At 49.8% G+C, this 15313-nt stretch overlaps 1 protein-coding gene and 2 long non-coding RNA genes across 3 annotated transcripts in view; 1 reads left to right on the plus strand and 2 right to left on the minus strand.

Annotated features, from left to right (window-relative positions):
* Window positions 1-272: 272 nt before the first annotated feature.
* On the minus strand, window positions 273-1576 carry LOC104854451. Its single transcript, XR_004516158.1, has 3 exons — window positions 1352-1576; window positions 916-1015; window positions 273-582 (listed from the first exon to the last, which is right to left on the minus strand). It is a non-coding gene; the product is annotated as an uncharacterized LOC104854451 (long non-coding RNA).
* A 40-nt stretch (window positions 1577-1616) lies between these two features.
* Window positions 1617-3621, minus strand: LOC117285196. The gene is made up of 3 exons (XR_004516157.1): window positions 3509-3621; window positions 2541-2953; window positions 1617-1670 (listed from the first exon to the last, which is right to left on the minus strand). It is a non-coding gene; the product is annotated as an uncharacterized LOC117285196 (long non-coding RNA).
* Window positions 3622-7699: 4078 nt separating this feature from the next.
* The window catches only part of Gabrb3 (gamma-aminobutyric acid type A receptor subunit beta3), a 61521-nt gene continuing 53907 nt past the window's right edge, over window positions 7700-15313 (plus strand). Inside the window, exon 1 of the mRNA XM_010612931.2 lies at window positions 7700-7920. Coding sequence (XP_010611233.1) covers window positions 7715-7920 — 206 coding nt within the window. The 5' untranslated portion in view covers window positions 7700-7714. The remainder of the gene's footprint in view (window positions 7921-15313) is intronic.

Here is a 15313-nt window from a genome sequence, read left to right on the forward strand (position 1 = left end):
TTTGGCAGGTGAAAAGGCTATGGGAAGACTGGAGAATTGTGACTTCCCTATTCATTTTCATACCCCAGCCTCCTCCTCCCCTGCCAGACTCAGATGCCCCTTAAATACCTGCTTCCTTTGAATCTCAGACTCATGGGTCTGTGCTCTCCCTGGCACTAGGCAATTTACTGGGCCTGGCAACAGCCCTTGCAGATGAAGGCTGGGCTCTGGATGGTGAGGTGCAGAGCGTGGGAAAGGGGGCCTCTTCCTGCCTGCACAGGGCCATGGCCGACAGTCTTGTGTCAAAAGATGCGTCAGCTAGAGAAAGGCATAACAGACGTATCAGATCAGATGTGGGTGACACCGAAGCCTTCGTGCTGAAGACCCAGCAACCCAGGCTGGGTGAGCTGTGCTTCCTATGCTGAGGCTGCGGGTGAAGCATGAATGGCTTTCGTAGAAATGCGGTGCGGCCCAATGGTGATAGTCTGGGAGGGAAGCCAGGGCTCCGGTTCGTCCGTGCGTGTTCTTCCTGGCCGTCTCTGCCACCTTCCCTTCTTGCTGGTAGAGGGCAGGATCCCCTCTGTAATGGGTCGGGGTTGCATCCTACAATCAAACCAGACAGGTCAAAGAATTCCTCCTGGTGAATTCTCACACAGGAAGGTGGAACAAGAGAGTGATGGGCTTTGTGACTGGCTCTGAAGCACAGGACGTTCCAGTTCCACGCCCCACCTGGGGGAAGAGGAATTCTCATCTCAGTGGCTTGTCTTGGTGGGGAGGAGGGCAGTGAACGCCAGAGAGAAACCTGGTCTCTGAGGCTGCTTCTCAGGCCTTTACTTTGGGGCATTATTTTCTAAGCTGCAACAGTCTTCCCCAGTTTGCCAGGGCAAAAAGAAGCTGGAGTGAAACTCAGGAGTGTTTGACCCTATAGCTTCTTACTCGATTGCTCTCTCATGTCCTTTGGTTCAGTCTTAGGTTTCCCCCACTAGACTGTGAGCCAACAATGATGTCTTCTTTATCTCGGGTCCTGAGCATGGTTCTTGGCCAAGGTAGATAATAAATGTTGAAGCAGGAAGGGAGGTGGAAGAGAAGGAAGGAGTGAGTCATGAGATATTATTAACAGGACCGTACAGTCAGCAAACAGAAGCCCAGATTCTGTTCACGTTAGCTGTGGGAAGGACAGCTGTTAAGGAGGGACACCCATTTTTAGGCCCTCATATAGAATAGACAAGAAGTTTCTAAAAACATTTTATCAACAGAAGTGCCAAAATCTCTCCAGCCTTAACCTTAGTTGCAAAGGAAATCACCACCACCCAGGGGTTATGTAAGCTGCTCAGGATGATTTTCCATTTTCCCAGAGCTGAGAACAACTTACCTGCAAGAATTGGTATCCTAAACTTGCTGAACCAGATGCAAATGCAGGTGTCCTGTGGTTTTCACAGCTGCAGTTAAGTGTTTAAATTTGGTTTAGAGATTGCATTTCTTTCTCAGGGACAGTAAATTTTTTTTTCATTTCCTGTGCTGAAGAATCTAGTCAATTACTTAATTGCAGAATAACGAGCCATATTTCTACTTCCAAATATGTATTCTTGTCATTTTAATGCAATAAGTGCCAAGAGATTTGTACAAGCAGGAAGGAAGTTGGTTGCATATACACCTTGCTGCAGTCCATCTGAGCTGCTTGAATTATACACCTAAAGATGAGCAAAGGTTTTATTTTATTTGTTATCGGTGCTGCTGCTGCTGCCACTTGCATATTCCCAGGAGATTTTATAAGGACGGTTACTTAGCATAAATGCTTGGCCAGTGAGTACAGTACGGCGTATGGAATGGTTGCTCCCCACCCCAGCAGTGGAGATTTCTCCTCCAGCCAGGACAGGTCAGCAGTGCCTCCCTCATGCCCCAGGCAGGACGCCTGCCAACCATGCCCCCCTTGCTTCGCCCACAGCTACAGCAGCACCCTGGCACACTGCATTCGGAGCTTGGGCTAGGCCCGGAGTCCCACCTGGCTAAGGAGGGCTTCTGACCTTTGCAGGAAATAGGGCTCTGTGATCTAGGATATAAACCTAGCAACACTTTTGTCATAATTTTTCAATGAGAGAAAATTACATAAATTGTAAACCAATGCATTACAAATTTGTGGAACTCCGGTTCACCCATCAGCATTAGTACAGGTCTAGGAAGGCAATCTGAATCACGTGAGAAGAACAGGCTGGAGAACTTCACATTTTCAGTGGAGGTGGGGGAGGGGGAGATTGATTTTGACTGTGAGACTGTGATTGCATTAGGGTCATTGAAGGGCTTTATGATCCCTAGAAGAGGAGTCACTGACCTTGGATCAAAGGGTTTTGTTTGTAGTGAACCTTAGGAAAGACCCTTTGTTTGGAGTACAATTTTTACTTGAATCTTTCTAAATACTAATCCCAAAAGCCTCATGAGAGAGAGAGAGGTATTGATTTAAGATGCTTCATCTTATCTAACGATTTTGTCGAACTACCAAAATTCAGACCAACTACAGTCAACTGAAGCAACACACTGGGCAGTGTAGCCCTAGAGCTCCTGACCTGGTGGACTGGACTCCGTGCAAGGACTCTGGGGTTTCCTCCTTGCCACCTGTGACCAGATTCACAGGACCTGTCGGGGTGCACGCCACACTCAGATGCATAGGGAGGCTGTCCCCAAGGACCACACTCAGGTTCAGAGGCCCAGGGCCCAGCGGCTGTCCTGTGCTGGCGCTGAACTGGAGATGGGGCCAGCTCCTCCCTCCTGACCCGGGCGAGGAGCCCTGGGGCTGTGAAGCCCAGGTTAGGCCGCTTCCATGGGGCCTTTGGGGCTGCACCACTGAGTCTTGGGGGTGCTTGGAGCTGGGAGGTCGGTGCGTTTATCCAGCCTTCCGGCTGCCTGGCAGTGCCAATTCACGCTGCACCTTAACCAGGAGCCAGCCGTGAGTCCTTTGGTGCTCGGGCTCTTGAGAAGTCTGTAAACAGACGTGTTCAAGTCCACATTTGCTCATACAGAATCCAACACACCAGTCAGTTAACAGGAAGGACATTTTAGAAATGCTGAATCTCAACCCTCCCCCAAACAGTAGTCTTCTAAAAGCAAGCGTCACCAGATTACAGCAGAAAATTCTGAGGCTCGGGTCTGAGCCAGGGCTGACGATCTGGGGTCCTGTCAGGAGCCAGGACTCTGGCTGCTGCCTCCCGGACGCAGAGTCTCTGCCGTCCTGGGACAGCTGCTATTTCTGTGTCCAGCTGACCTTTGGGCCACAGTGCTCCTCCTCCTGCCCCACACTGCTGGAGTGCTGACCTGGCCGATGGTACCACGGCCAGAAACAGGGCCAGGAGGTAGGAGATGGCCTGTCTCTTCCAGGGCGAGGGTGCAGGACCTGAGCCCACTTCATGGGTGCGATGATGGGGCCCCGCTCCTCCTCCAAGCTGACCCCATGCCTGCCTCCTTCCCCCGCCCTCTAATCTCCTCCAGCCCCACACTCCCAGCCTCGTGCGCATGGCCCCCATTTTTCCTCCACCACCTTCCAAACCAGGTGCTTCCACCTTGAGGTGAGAAGGGAGGCTGCAGCCAAGGGTCCTGCCACCCTGGCCGAGGGTCCTGGTGCCTTAGGGAGTCTGGCAGCTTAGGGCACACGAGGGCCCACCCCCTTTTGTGGACTGAGCCAGAAACATCACGGAAATGTGGGGCCTCTGTGAAGTCACAGGTGCCAGGCCGCTGCTGTGCCACACCCCGGGGACAACTCTCCAGTTTTAGCTGGTTTGGACTTCGGAAACTGGCAAAGCCTCCGAAGCCCTCCATTTGGGGATTGCCATGTTAGAGCCTCTGCTGTGTCCTCCTCCTTCCTTCTAGGGGCTTCCTCAGCTGCACCGTGTTTGGGGGTGACTGCCACAGGGGGAGGGAGGCTCTCCTGAGCACCCCGTGGAGCCATGGCATCCTGGGCCTTGTCCCTGGGCACTTGGCAGTAGTGGTCATGACGCCACTGCCTTCCAGGGCTCTGCTGGTGGGTTTTCAGAACCCTTATCCCTCCCTCGGGGCTCAGCTCACATCATTCTTTTTCTGGGAAGTTGCTTTTGATCGCCCTGCACAGAAGCTTGTCTTCTGACCTTCCTGTTTAGTGCAGCACTTAACTCAGGCTGCCTTTGAATTGCGGCTCCCTGCAGCCGTTTCCTCTGCTAGATGGCCAGCCCCTGAGTGCCCTGCTGTCTTCAGTCCATCTTCGCTCTGGACCTCACCTAGCACACGGGAGGCGCTCAGGAAATATCTGTGGAGTGGTTGAGTGAGAATCTGAGTGAACCGATGTGTTCCCGTGTGGTCCGAGGATCTGGCAAAGCAAGGGCATCACTGACTAAAGCATGCCAGGCCGGTGATCCCGTGCAGAGCATCAGGGACGGCTCACTTGATGCCCAGGGCCCCTCCCCAAGCTCTTGCTGGCACCTGCAGCACTGCCCGTCCCTCCTCAGGGCAGCTTCCCGCTGTCCTCAGGCCCCGGAGACTGCGCCCCACGTGAGCGGCTGCTCCCAGTGCTGAGCTCCTCACTTCGGTGCGGCTCTCTCCACACCAGATGTGGAGATGCACGGCACGTCAGATCCTTTCCAGAGACGGTTCTCGGATAGCAGTGAGGAGGGCGGGCGTGGAGGGTGCTCTTGAGAACACCCCTGTGGCTTGGCCAGCTCTTCATGCTGCGTGGCCTGTGCAAGCTGTTCGGAGATAGCTCTGCAGGGAGGCAGCCCCGAGGCGCCCCCCTCCCTCCTCCACCCCAGAGTCTAAAGGGGTGGTTAACAGAAGAGGGGCAGTCTGCTCTCTACACTTCTCTTTGTTGCTAAGGGAGAGTAAAAAAAACACTGGCAGCACCTGCAGGTGAGGTGCAACATACAGGAAACAATCAGGACGTGGCAGGGCACCTTGGCGATGAGCTGTCCTCAAAGCTGCGTTTCACAGGACTCCAAGACAGGAAACCCCCATCCACAGCCCGCAGGAGCACAGCTGATGGACAGGCTCCAGTCATCGCTCGCCCACTCTCCCGGTCTGTCCTGGTGTCGCCAAGGCAGTGGCTGCTGACCAGCACCCTCCCTGGTGGAGCAGGGCCACGAGTTGGGGTTTCAGTACCGTCGGTTCCTTCCTTCTGTCCCTAAGTCCCCACCCCATCCTCCAAGTCACCTCAGCAGACACCGAAGATCCAAACGGAGAACGACACCGTCCAGAACTGCACTGCTACCTGGAGCTCTCCAGCTGTGAGGCGAGGCAGCTGGGTCTCAAGCTCCCACAGCTGCGTTCTCTCCTTCCCCGTGGCAGGCCATCTGGGAGCTGGCTGAAGGGCTCTGAGGAGAGCGCCGGACTTGGTGACTCAGGCTGGGAGTGATAGAAATGAGTGCAGATCTTTTGTTCCTGTAAGAACGCATTTGGAGGAGTGCACCTTTAGGAAGCCCTTTAGCTGCCACCCTACCCCCTTCCTGTCTTGTGTGCCCAGCATTGGTGCGTTCCCCCTGGAATGCAGTGTGGTCCTGGCCACATTTCATGGTGACAGTCGGGGTGTGAAGGTGCCAGACACAGGTCTGTACCCACGGCTGACCTCCCTGCCCCACAGCTGTCTTGAGGCGGAAGTGAATTACCGAGGTGTAGTGTGGCCGGTGGCTCAGGAGGCAGCTGGCCCAGAAAGGATGCCGTGCTTTGTATGTTCCCAAGCAGAAAGGACACAGCTCTTGAAGGGGGCCCCGCAGAGGCACAACAGGATCAGGAGCCGGGGAGAGGGCAGCTAGGGCCAGTGCCTGGAACAGGTGGGCAGGACTGGACTGTCTCATGTAATACAGTCCAGGGCAGAGGGCTGCTCCTAGTCCTCGGGTACCTGGGCCTGGGGCCAGATGGTAGTGGGCAGTGGCCTCGAATGTGTGTCCCCACAAAGAAGGTTTAGGGTATGGGCTCCATGTGGATCATTTTGAGTATGAAATGAAAGGTGTGTACTCAAGGACGCAGAGCAGTCCTTGACTCTGTGAGGATTGGGGAGCCCTGGAAGGGGCAGCCCTGCGAGGGTCAGGAAGGCCCCAGATGTCAAAGCATAACAATACCAAAGGCCTGGGATGAGTACAGCTGGCTGTGCCACTCTGCCACACTGAAGCGAAGGTGGCTCCCACCGGCTCGGAGTGAATGAACGACTGAGTTTCTCCAGGCTTCCAACCCTTGCCAAGCACCCGCTGAGCCCTGCTTTCCAACGGACCCACATTCCTCGGAGTCGCCCAGCAGCTCTGTGCCTGCCAGCGCTTACTCCCCACCTGCGTTCAGGGCGCCCACTCTGTGAGCGGCTGCCCTGGGGTGAGGGGCATCCTCGTGGGTGATGTCAGGCCTGAGTGCCACCCGTGGAAGTTCCGGGGGCGAAAGTCCCATTTTTCTCATCTACTCAAGCGACTTCTCCGAGTCCCCTCCAGCCCATTTGGGTTTTCTTGCCTCCTCCTCCAAATGTCGGGGTTCTAACGATTTAAAACACATCGTTCAGTGATGCACCTGGGGTTCCCCACTTCCTCTCGCTGTGCACAGTTGGAAATAGGGCTGACGTCTGACCTAAGCCTCTGTGTCCAACACCATTGAGAGCAGGGATACAATGGCCAAGAACTGCCCTGCGGGCAGAGGACAGCAGTCCAGGGGGCTGTGTCCAGGGCAGATTCCTACTGGTTTGCTGCCCAGAGCACCGTTTGCAAAGTGAGCGTGTCTGCAGACTGGTACGCAGCGTGGGGACCAGAGAGGGCTCCGGCGTGCACGGCGCACCTGTTCGCCTTTTCTTTTTCAGCCCCTTCCACAGTGGGGTTCAGATGTCCTGTGATTATAACTATATGTGGGACGTGGTCATTCTGGAATTAAACAGTTCTCACTCCCCCCCAGAAGGAGGGGGAAAAAAAAAGAAAAGAAAGGACCAAAGCAATTTCTCTCTTCCCGTTTGTCTATCCTCGGATTTGCCTGCTCCCTACTGAACCCAGTGCTTTTTGAGGAGCAGACAGGGCCATCTGCAGGGGAATTTGCTCACTTTGTGGGTAGCCCGTGCTGTGGCGGCAGCACCGTGGCCCGTCTCCTGCATTCCCCAGAGGTGCCTGGGTCCCGGGTTCCCCAGACTAATGCGTCATCATCTGCAGGTGAAATTACAGCCCAGCTAATGCGGAAGTGGCCTGAGTGAGCTGCAGGAAGAAACCTGTGATGGATGTGGAGTGTAAAACCCTCCACGGCCATGCCATCTCTGTGGCTGCTTGTAGAAGCCTTGTATTTATAACCTCACAGAAGGCAGAAGAGGAGAAAGTGGCTCCAGTTGCAGAGACTGGGTAGCTGGAGCTTGTCTGTGGTAGGTGGTGCAGTGCCTGCCTGCCTGGTGGGTGGCAGCTCACCTGGGGACCCATCAGGTTCCCTGCCAGCAGCCTGATTTTACGATTACCTGCAATTTTTGGTTTGCCTTTGTTTCTGTGCGGTTGTCTCCTAAGAGACGGTTTGTGTGGTCTGTTTGCTGAGTTCACGCACAACACACATCTATTCATAAAAGGCGCCTTGTATTCAGCCTTGTGTCGCCTTCGTAAGGGTCCACCACTGCTTCCTGTCCCGCTTACAGGTGCCACCCGTTTCTCCTCAAGATTCACGGAGGAGTGTGGTTTGCGCCCTAAATCTGGCCAGTTGTGGAGGAATTACACCCGTGGCTGACCACAACCTAACTGCTCTTTTCTTTTCTCCCCCACTCCAGGATTATACTTTAACCATGTATTTCCAACAATATTGGAGAGATAAAAGGCTTGCCTACTCTGGGATCCCTCTCAACCTCACGCTTGACAACCGAGTGGCTGACCAGCTGTGGGTGCCTGACACGTATTTCCTAAATGACAAAAAGTCGTTTGTACACGGAGTGACAGTGAAGAACCGCATGATCCGCCTGCACCCCGACGGGACGGTGCTGTACGGGCTCAGGTCTGTCTGCCTCTCCGGGGCCAGCTTTGCAGTTGCATGGTGCTTGGGCGTTGAGTTTCCCACTTGCCACGATGGTAGTGAGTGGAGCTGTGTCCTCAGATTAATTAGGAGGCATCCGTGAAGCCCTTCGAGCTTTGCAGAAGAAAAAAAATCTCATCACCCTCAGATTTGGGGCACTGATGTTACTAAAAATAGCCGGCAGGCAGTTTGGAAGCAGCCTCCTTGGATGGAGCGTATGTAATTGGGTTGCCGTATCTGAGAACACAGACTCCCCCAGGACGGATTTCCCACATCATAGCCACAAAGGCCTGTAATTAATACTGCCCTGACACTGCAGAGCCTTTCAGAAAGTTTTCTCAAAGCTATTTGACAGCTGAAAAGATGTCTGCTATGCAAATTATAAGGTATAGTCTCCACAGAGCTTCATTGAGCTGGAGCCACGAATATTTATGGGAATGACTAAGAGAGAGACTTCCAGACAGCAGAGCAGAGCTCTCTCCAGCGTGGTCGCTCACAATGAGAAACCAGGCTGCTGAGCTGAGCCCTGAGGGCCCTGGGTGCCTGGAAACCAGCAGACCTTCTAGGGGTGGCTTGTCTGACCTCTGTCACTGCTGGGCGCTACTTAGTTTGAATTTTCTTGCTAAATGGTGCTCTTATCTCTTGCCCAGCTTTGCTGTGCAGTGCCTTTTGTTTTATTTTGAATGGTGTAGGTGTGGGTGTGGGTGTGTCCTCGGGTCCACACACGTCCATTCTAGGAGTAGCTCGAAGTTCTGAACGGAGCACTTACGGATGTCATGGAGATAGACACCTGCAGACTGTTGTGAGTCTACAGCTTTCTGAGAAGACTCCACAGCTAACAGCGGGAATAGCAGTATAAAGTGAAATCCACGCCATTTTGACCTGTGGTGCCTCCAGATGGGTAGAGGGAATGATTGATCACTGCCTTAGGTAGGAAACCACAGGATTAGAGTGAAATTTAGTACTCCTACCATATCAGCTTTTTCAACTCTAAGGAAAAACCTAGCACAGCACATGTGAACCAAGAGCCTGTGACTTTAAAAAGAGCCCATGAAGTTTCTTTGGGGAATTTTCAGCATTTTATATTTTTGCCCCCAAATGACAGATGTGACTGTAAAATCTGGAAGTTCTGTCAGGTATATGGCATTTGTATGAAAGGTCATCCAGAAATGTGATAGGTGACGTGAGAAGACGTTTACCTGCCTCCCCCTCCCGGTGGAGGCCGAAGCAGCCAGGACGCGCTCATGTGTGTGCCTGTGTGTCCACACCCTTGTGAGTGTGTGTGTGTGTGTGTGGTCAGGGGAGAGCGACAAGAAGCAAATACGAAAATCAGTCTTTGCTATTTTAGCTCCGTAAACAAGACTTGCTGAGTTCTCTCCACTTTGCTTTTGCCGTCTTGATTTTCTTACCAGAACTAGAGTACATTAGTATGCTCTTGTTAAAAGCAAGTATCTTTAACACTTCTGGGATAGAGTTGTGTAACAGGCAGGAGAGTGCTGTAATAAATTTTGAAATTTTATTTGAAAGTGTTGGAGGAGCATCACAAAACAGAGTAAGGGGGAAAAAAAAACAAGAAAAGGTTTTAAAATTCTATCTTTTGCTAACACTTGACCTACCCGTAACTTTACATGGAATAATTAGATAATAACGGAATAATAATTTATGAGAAACTTGTTTTATCTTTCTAGTCAAAGGTATATATCCATTATGCCTTTCCAGTAACCTGCTAAACCTGCAAATCGGTTTCTTATAGATGTGGCGGATTTGTGGAAGTGCAGTCTCCATGTGTTAATCAGAACTTTATTTTGAATCTCCTGTTTTTGAAACAGTTGCTCAGATTTTTATGAATGCAGGCATGCTGCCATGGAAAGCTTCAAACTGCAGACCAGCCGTTACGTTGTGTATGTGCATGGCCACTGCATGATGTCGCATCTAGATATTTCTGCCTTGACACTTACAAAAATGCGTAATTGCAGCTATTGATTTGAAAATGTAGACCAGAAAGTATTCAAGATACTGATGTTTAGAAAATTCTCGTTTACATACATTCATTTTATGCTATCCTGTGTAAACCTCGGTACTGTTTATACAGATATTTCGAAGTCTGTGTGTTCTGATAAACACGAGGCTTGAGTGTTCACGTTTTGGGCCCTCTGATCTTGGCCCCAAATCTTGTCTCCCCTTTCATCGCTGTACTCGCTGATGTGGCCAACCGAGGCTGAGACGCTGTGTGACTCCAGCGGCTCATTTATCCTTTTGGTAGCTAAGTATAGACGTCCCTCGACTTAACAGTGGCCTTAAGTCCCAGTGAACCCCTAGGAAAGGTAAAATCCTACTAAGTGAAGCTGTGTGCAGACGCAGCTAAGGCACTGAATGTGGCCGCCGGCAGCACAGCTTCCTGTTGTGCTCCCCGGATGGCCAGCGTCGTGAGAGAATTGCGCTGCCTTTCGCCGGCCTGGGAAAAGAGTAAACGTCGAAGTTTGAGGTCCCATTTCTACTGCATACGTTTGTTTTCACGTCATTGTAAAACTGAAAAATCAAGACTTGAGCCATTGTTAAATGGGGACCGTGTGTACTGCGCGTGGTCGTGGAGCTGGCACAGCTGAGAACACGGAAGCTAAGTTCCCCATCCCGGAAGGCTCGGCCCTGGGCCGCCACAGCCCGCGTGGGAAGGTGCCGTGGGGCAAGGCCCCGCCCAGCGTGTGTCCCTTTCCTCCCGGCTGCGCGCTTGGGCTGCACTGGCTGTGTTTCTGAGGTCTTACGGTGCAGTCTGTCTCACCGCCAGGCACAGCTTGGCTCCGCCCGTCTGAGCTCTGGGAGCCCACCCTGGTAGGTCAGGCTGGACTGCGCACCTCTGCGGGCCTCTTCTGATGTGCGCCCGCCATTGCAGTGCTGGTCGGTGAGGCTTTGGCCCTATCTGGGTACGCAGGTTCTCCGGCTGTGGATAAGCATCCATGACGTAGGTGCGTGCATCAGCTCAGCCTTATTCTGGGAAATCATTGATCCTTCGTTATGATGACTGCAAAAGTAGTCCCTGACTGCTTTCAGGATGCTTCAGATTGGTCCTGCTGTCAGAGGGGCCGAGGTCGTTGTAAACGGAGAGCCATTCTTTCCAACTCCGACAGCCCACTGAGAGTGAACTTCCGGCCGGCACTAGCTGGCATTCTTCCTCTTGAGCTCACTGATCGCAGCGACGAACTGAGCCCCTGCAGAGGTCCGGCCCAGTGTGTGCTGCCAGGGCTGCTCCCACAGGGCCTGCTGCCCCACACCCTGAGCCGGGCGCCAGTTCTTCCAGAATCCTCTGCAGCCAGGACAATCTGGCTGGCTGAGAGACGCGGGAGGCTTGGTCCTGGCCCACCCAGCCTTAAAGGGGACAGGGTTTTGCGTGGTCTGTGAGAGGGCTGAGCCCCGGTTCCCTTACCATCCTCTTGACCTTTCTCAGATTCCGTATCCGCGGTTCCTGGAATGTCCCGCCTGTACAGCTCAGCGTGTGGTATTTCCTTTACCCATCTCGAGCCCGCTTCTCTGATGCTGGGGCCTCCTCAGGAGGTCAGGAATAGAATTCAGTTTCCTCCAAAAGCACCTAAGACTCAGGCTAAGTGATCTTCACCAAAATGAGGTCATTCATTTTGTCTGAGAAGTGTGCTGAAAAATCAGTTTCACAATATATTGTAATATGTTAATTAACATACATGCTGTTAAAATGGATTTAAGTTGTTAACATCATTTCTGTACTTTGAAGTTTGTATTTTATTTATTTATTTATTTATTTTTGGTATCAGGGATCGAACTCAGGACCTTGAGCTTGTGAGGCAGGCAGTGGCACCACTGAGCTAAATCCCTGGCCCTATACTTAGAAGCTTGAGTGCAGTATTGAATCAAAGCTACAAAGTATTTCAAAATATTTGAATTATGCCATTCTAATTGATTTAGCTAGCACCTTATGCTGAAGCTAGAAAAATGGAGCACTTCTGGATAGTTACCACCTTACCCCAGAAAAGATGTGAGCTCATCACAGTGTTAAGGCCCGCCTGACTTGAGTGTTAAGTGTGCGTAACTCGTAAATACTCAGTCTGTCACTATTTCCCAGTTGTTTTTAGGAAAGTAAACATTGATAAATTGCTTTCTAGAAAGGACTGCTCCAGTTTATATTCTCAGCAATGATTATGTATAGTATCTTCAGATTGTGACACTTGCAGTGGGATTTATGGTTATTACGGTTACTAAAAATACTCCCCTTTCTTCAGCTCTCAAGGCTGCAGAAAACCCCATCTCTCCTTAAACCGAGTGCACACATTTCTCTGCTGTCCCTGTCCCCCAGCATGCTCATTCGCTCCTTCTTCATGAGCATTGTTTCTATTTTCTCTTCAGACTTCCCCCTCTGCTCTCACTTGAAGGTATCATCTGATACTTTAGTGTAAACCACAGTGGTTTCTTAATAATAATTTGGCTCCATTGGTTCTGATGGTTCCTTTTCAACTGATATTCTCTCCACTCGTCATGCATGCAGTCCCCACCTCCAGCCGCCTCTAGGTCTCTTTCCTGGATGCAGACACCCTGCCACAGGATATGAGGCGTGATTGAAAAGAGCACACATTGGCGTTAATCTCCCTCAAAATACTCCCCTTTATTTCAAATACAGTGCTAACTCCACTGTTCTTGCCCCTTCCTGCTGTGGTTCTGGAAGATCTCTTTCATGAGTGTCTTAAGTTACCCTGGCCTGGATGCCTTAGTGTTCTGAGTTGATTGAAAACACTCACTTTTCACGGTCATCTTGACTTTGGGGAAGACCCAGGGCTGCACAGTGGCACATCTTGTGAATGAGGCGAACGAAGACTGTCTTGGTTATCTCCCTTGTTGCTGAGACACAAAACCCAACACCCGCAACTGAAGGACAGGTTCACTTTGGCTCACAGTTTCCACCCATGTTGGCAGGTGCAAACACAGAAATGGTAAGACAGAAAGGCCTGCTTTGGAGGAAGCAGCCAGGAAGCAGTGAGAGGGGCAGACCTGGGGAGGGAGATGTCCTCTTCCTATCATCCAGCAGTGACTCCTCTTGACAGCAAGTCAGCTCTTCACCCCGTGATCCAGGCACCTTTCCAAAGCCCCACTGTGGAGCCCGTGAGGCCTCCAGTTACATTTCAGATCGAAATCCTAATCAGGACCCCACGATGTTCGTACAAGCCAGTCTATGCCTTGGATGGTACTCAGCAGCGTTTGCCACATGTCCAACCCTAACCTCATAAAGACACACGTGGAAGAGTACTTCAGTGTGGTGGGCAGTGGGATAAGTGTGTTCCAAGAGATGAGAGGATTTTGAGTGAGATTCGTGCATGTCTTTTACTGCAGTACATTTTAGAAATCGAAACACTTGCAGTATATTTTGATCTCATTGCACATTCATGTGTTTTGCGTCATTATCTAATTGATGACAGTTCAGCCCTTACCCTCATAAGGAGAGCCTTGCTGTGAACCTGTATTTACTTTCCTTATGGCGCCTTGTTACATTTTTATCGTAGCACTTATTCAGGTCTGATGTTATCTTAGCAATTTACTGCCCTCCTTATCAGCTACTATTCTTATTTGTGATGCTGGGTATGCCATCCTGAGAATATAAACTATCTCAGAGTACTGTTTCTGTCTTATTAATTGTTCTGTTCCCAAAGTCTACAACACGGCTTGCTGAGGAAAGGTATTAGGTTAGATTTAAATTTCTGTTTTTTTACTTCTGTAGCACTAGTGTGGTGATGAAGCTTATTGTGCTAGCTGGACAGGCTGAGAAGCTGTGAGGGGATCAGGGGAGCACCCTCCTGGGCATGTCTGAGTAGGCCACGCAGGCACAACCCTGCGTGTGTGGCTCCTGGCCCCTCCTCTCTGGCGCTGCTCCCAGGCTCTGCTTCCCAGCCACTATGAGCCAAGCATTTTGCTCTCCCAAACCCTTCTGCCGTGATGTTCCTGCCTTAGACCCAGCTGACCATGGACTGCATCTCCTAAACCATAAGACAAATTAACCGTCTCCTCCTTTACATTGTGTGTGTCCAGCATTGTATCCCAGGGATAGGAAATACAACTAGTATTTTTGCATTTACTATTTAGATTTTTACTTCATTGAAATTTATCTTGGAGTAGGATATGAGGTAGCTAGCTGTCCAGTTTTTTGTTTTTAAATAGTTAGTTATTTGTCCTAATACTTAATTGGCTTATTCTCCCAATGACTTTAGAGTCTTTTGCTTTATTATATCCTTACAAATATAGTTTGTGATGTTGGAATTGTACTCATTCAACATTAATTTAGAAAGATCAAAACTTTATAGTCATTTTTCCCCATGAACATAGTGTGTCTGCATCCATTCTTGTCTTTATGGCTTTGTTAAAGTTTTATTATTTTCTCCATTCTTGATAAACTTATTTCAGTGTTTAAAAAAGGCAGTACTATAAAGAATGGGAGCCATTTCCATTGTTTTTCTAGTTGGCTTTTGCTGGAAATTGAGAAGGCTATTGATTTATCAAATAAGTTTATAACTGTCTTTATGTACACATCTATCGAAACTCGGGCACCAGGCTAATTTCTTATTGCTTCTAACAGTTTAGTTAATCCTCCTTTGAAGTTTTATAGTCATACTGTTTATAGTGATGTTTTTAATCTCATTTGTGTTTCCTGGGTTATTTTATTGACTTAACTGTCAGAGTATTGGTAGGCAGTAGGTAACAGGGTGTAATATCTCTATTTCCATTATAATAAGTGTGCTTTCTGTTGTCCTGCCATGTATGATGACCTACCTTTCATTTTAATGTAGCTATTACTCGTTCTTTTCCTTCCATTGTGTGTGTGTGTGTGTGTGTGTGTGTGTGTGTGTGTGTGTTTGTGTTTGGAGAAGGACAGAGACTGCCAAATTAGTTTCCATAAATGTTTTCATAGGTCAAGATTTAATAGTGAATAAATAAGTAATATGTCCTGGATTCGATTCATGACTTTTTTTTCCTTTTTATTGAGTTTATTGGTACAATCTAGGTATACAGTACAGTTACATTCATCATTGGGATTCTGTACCTTTACATAATAGGTCTTGATTCTCATTTTTTCCCCTTGTCCCTGCCCTCCCTTCACCCCCTCCTCCCCTCCCCATTTACAAACACTTTATTTCCATTTCTTCAGTTTCTCATATTTTTTTCCTCTCCCTTATTACCTTTCCCCCACCCTTCTCACTTTCCCTACACCTTTAGCCCTTTACTTCTCATTTCACATTATTATCTCATTAGGATCCTGTGTACTATTATAGTTTTTCACACCAAAGAAACTATTTGGCATTTCAGTTAAAGAAATCTCTGTATGAACATTAAAAATAGGGAATCCTAAAATAAAACTAAAAAGGAA

This window comes from Fukomys damarensis, unplaced genomic scaffold (assembly GCF_012274545.1).
Source record: "Fukomys damarensis isolate Sample0158 unplaced genomic scaffold, DMR_v1.0_HiC HiC_scaffold_7, whole genome shotgun sequence".
Lineage (NCBI taxonomy): Eukaryota > Metazoa > Chordata > Mammalia > Rodentia > Bathyergidae > Fukomys > Fukomys damarensis.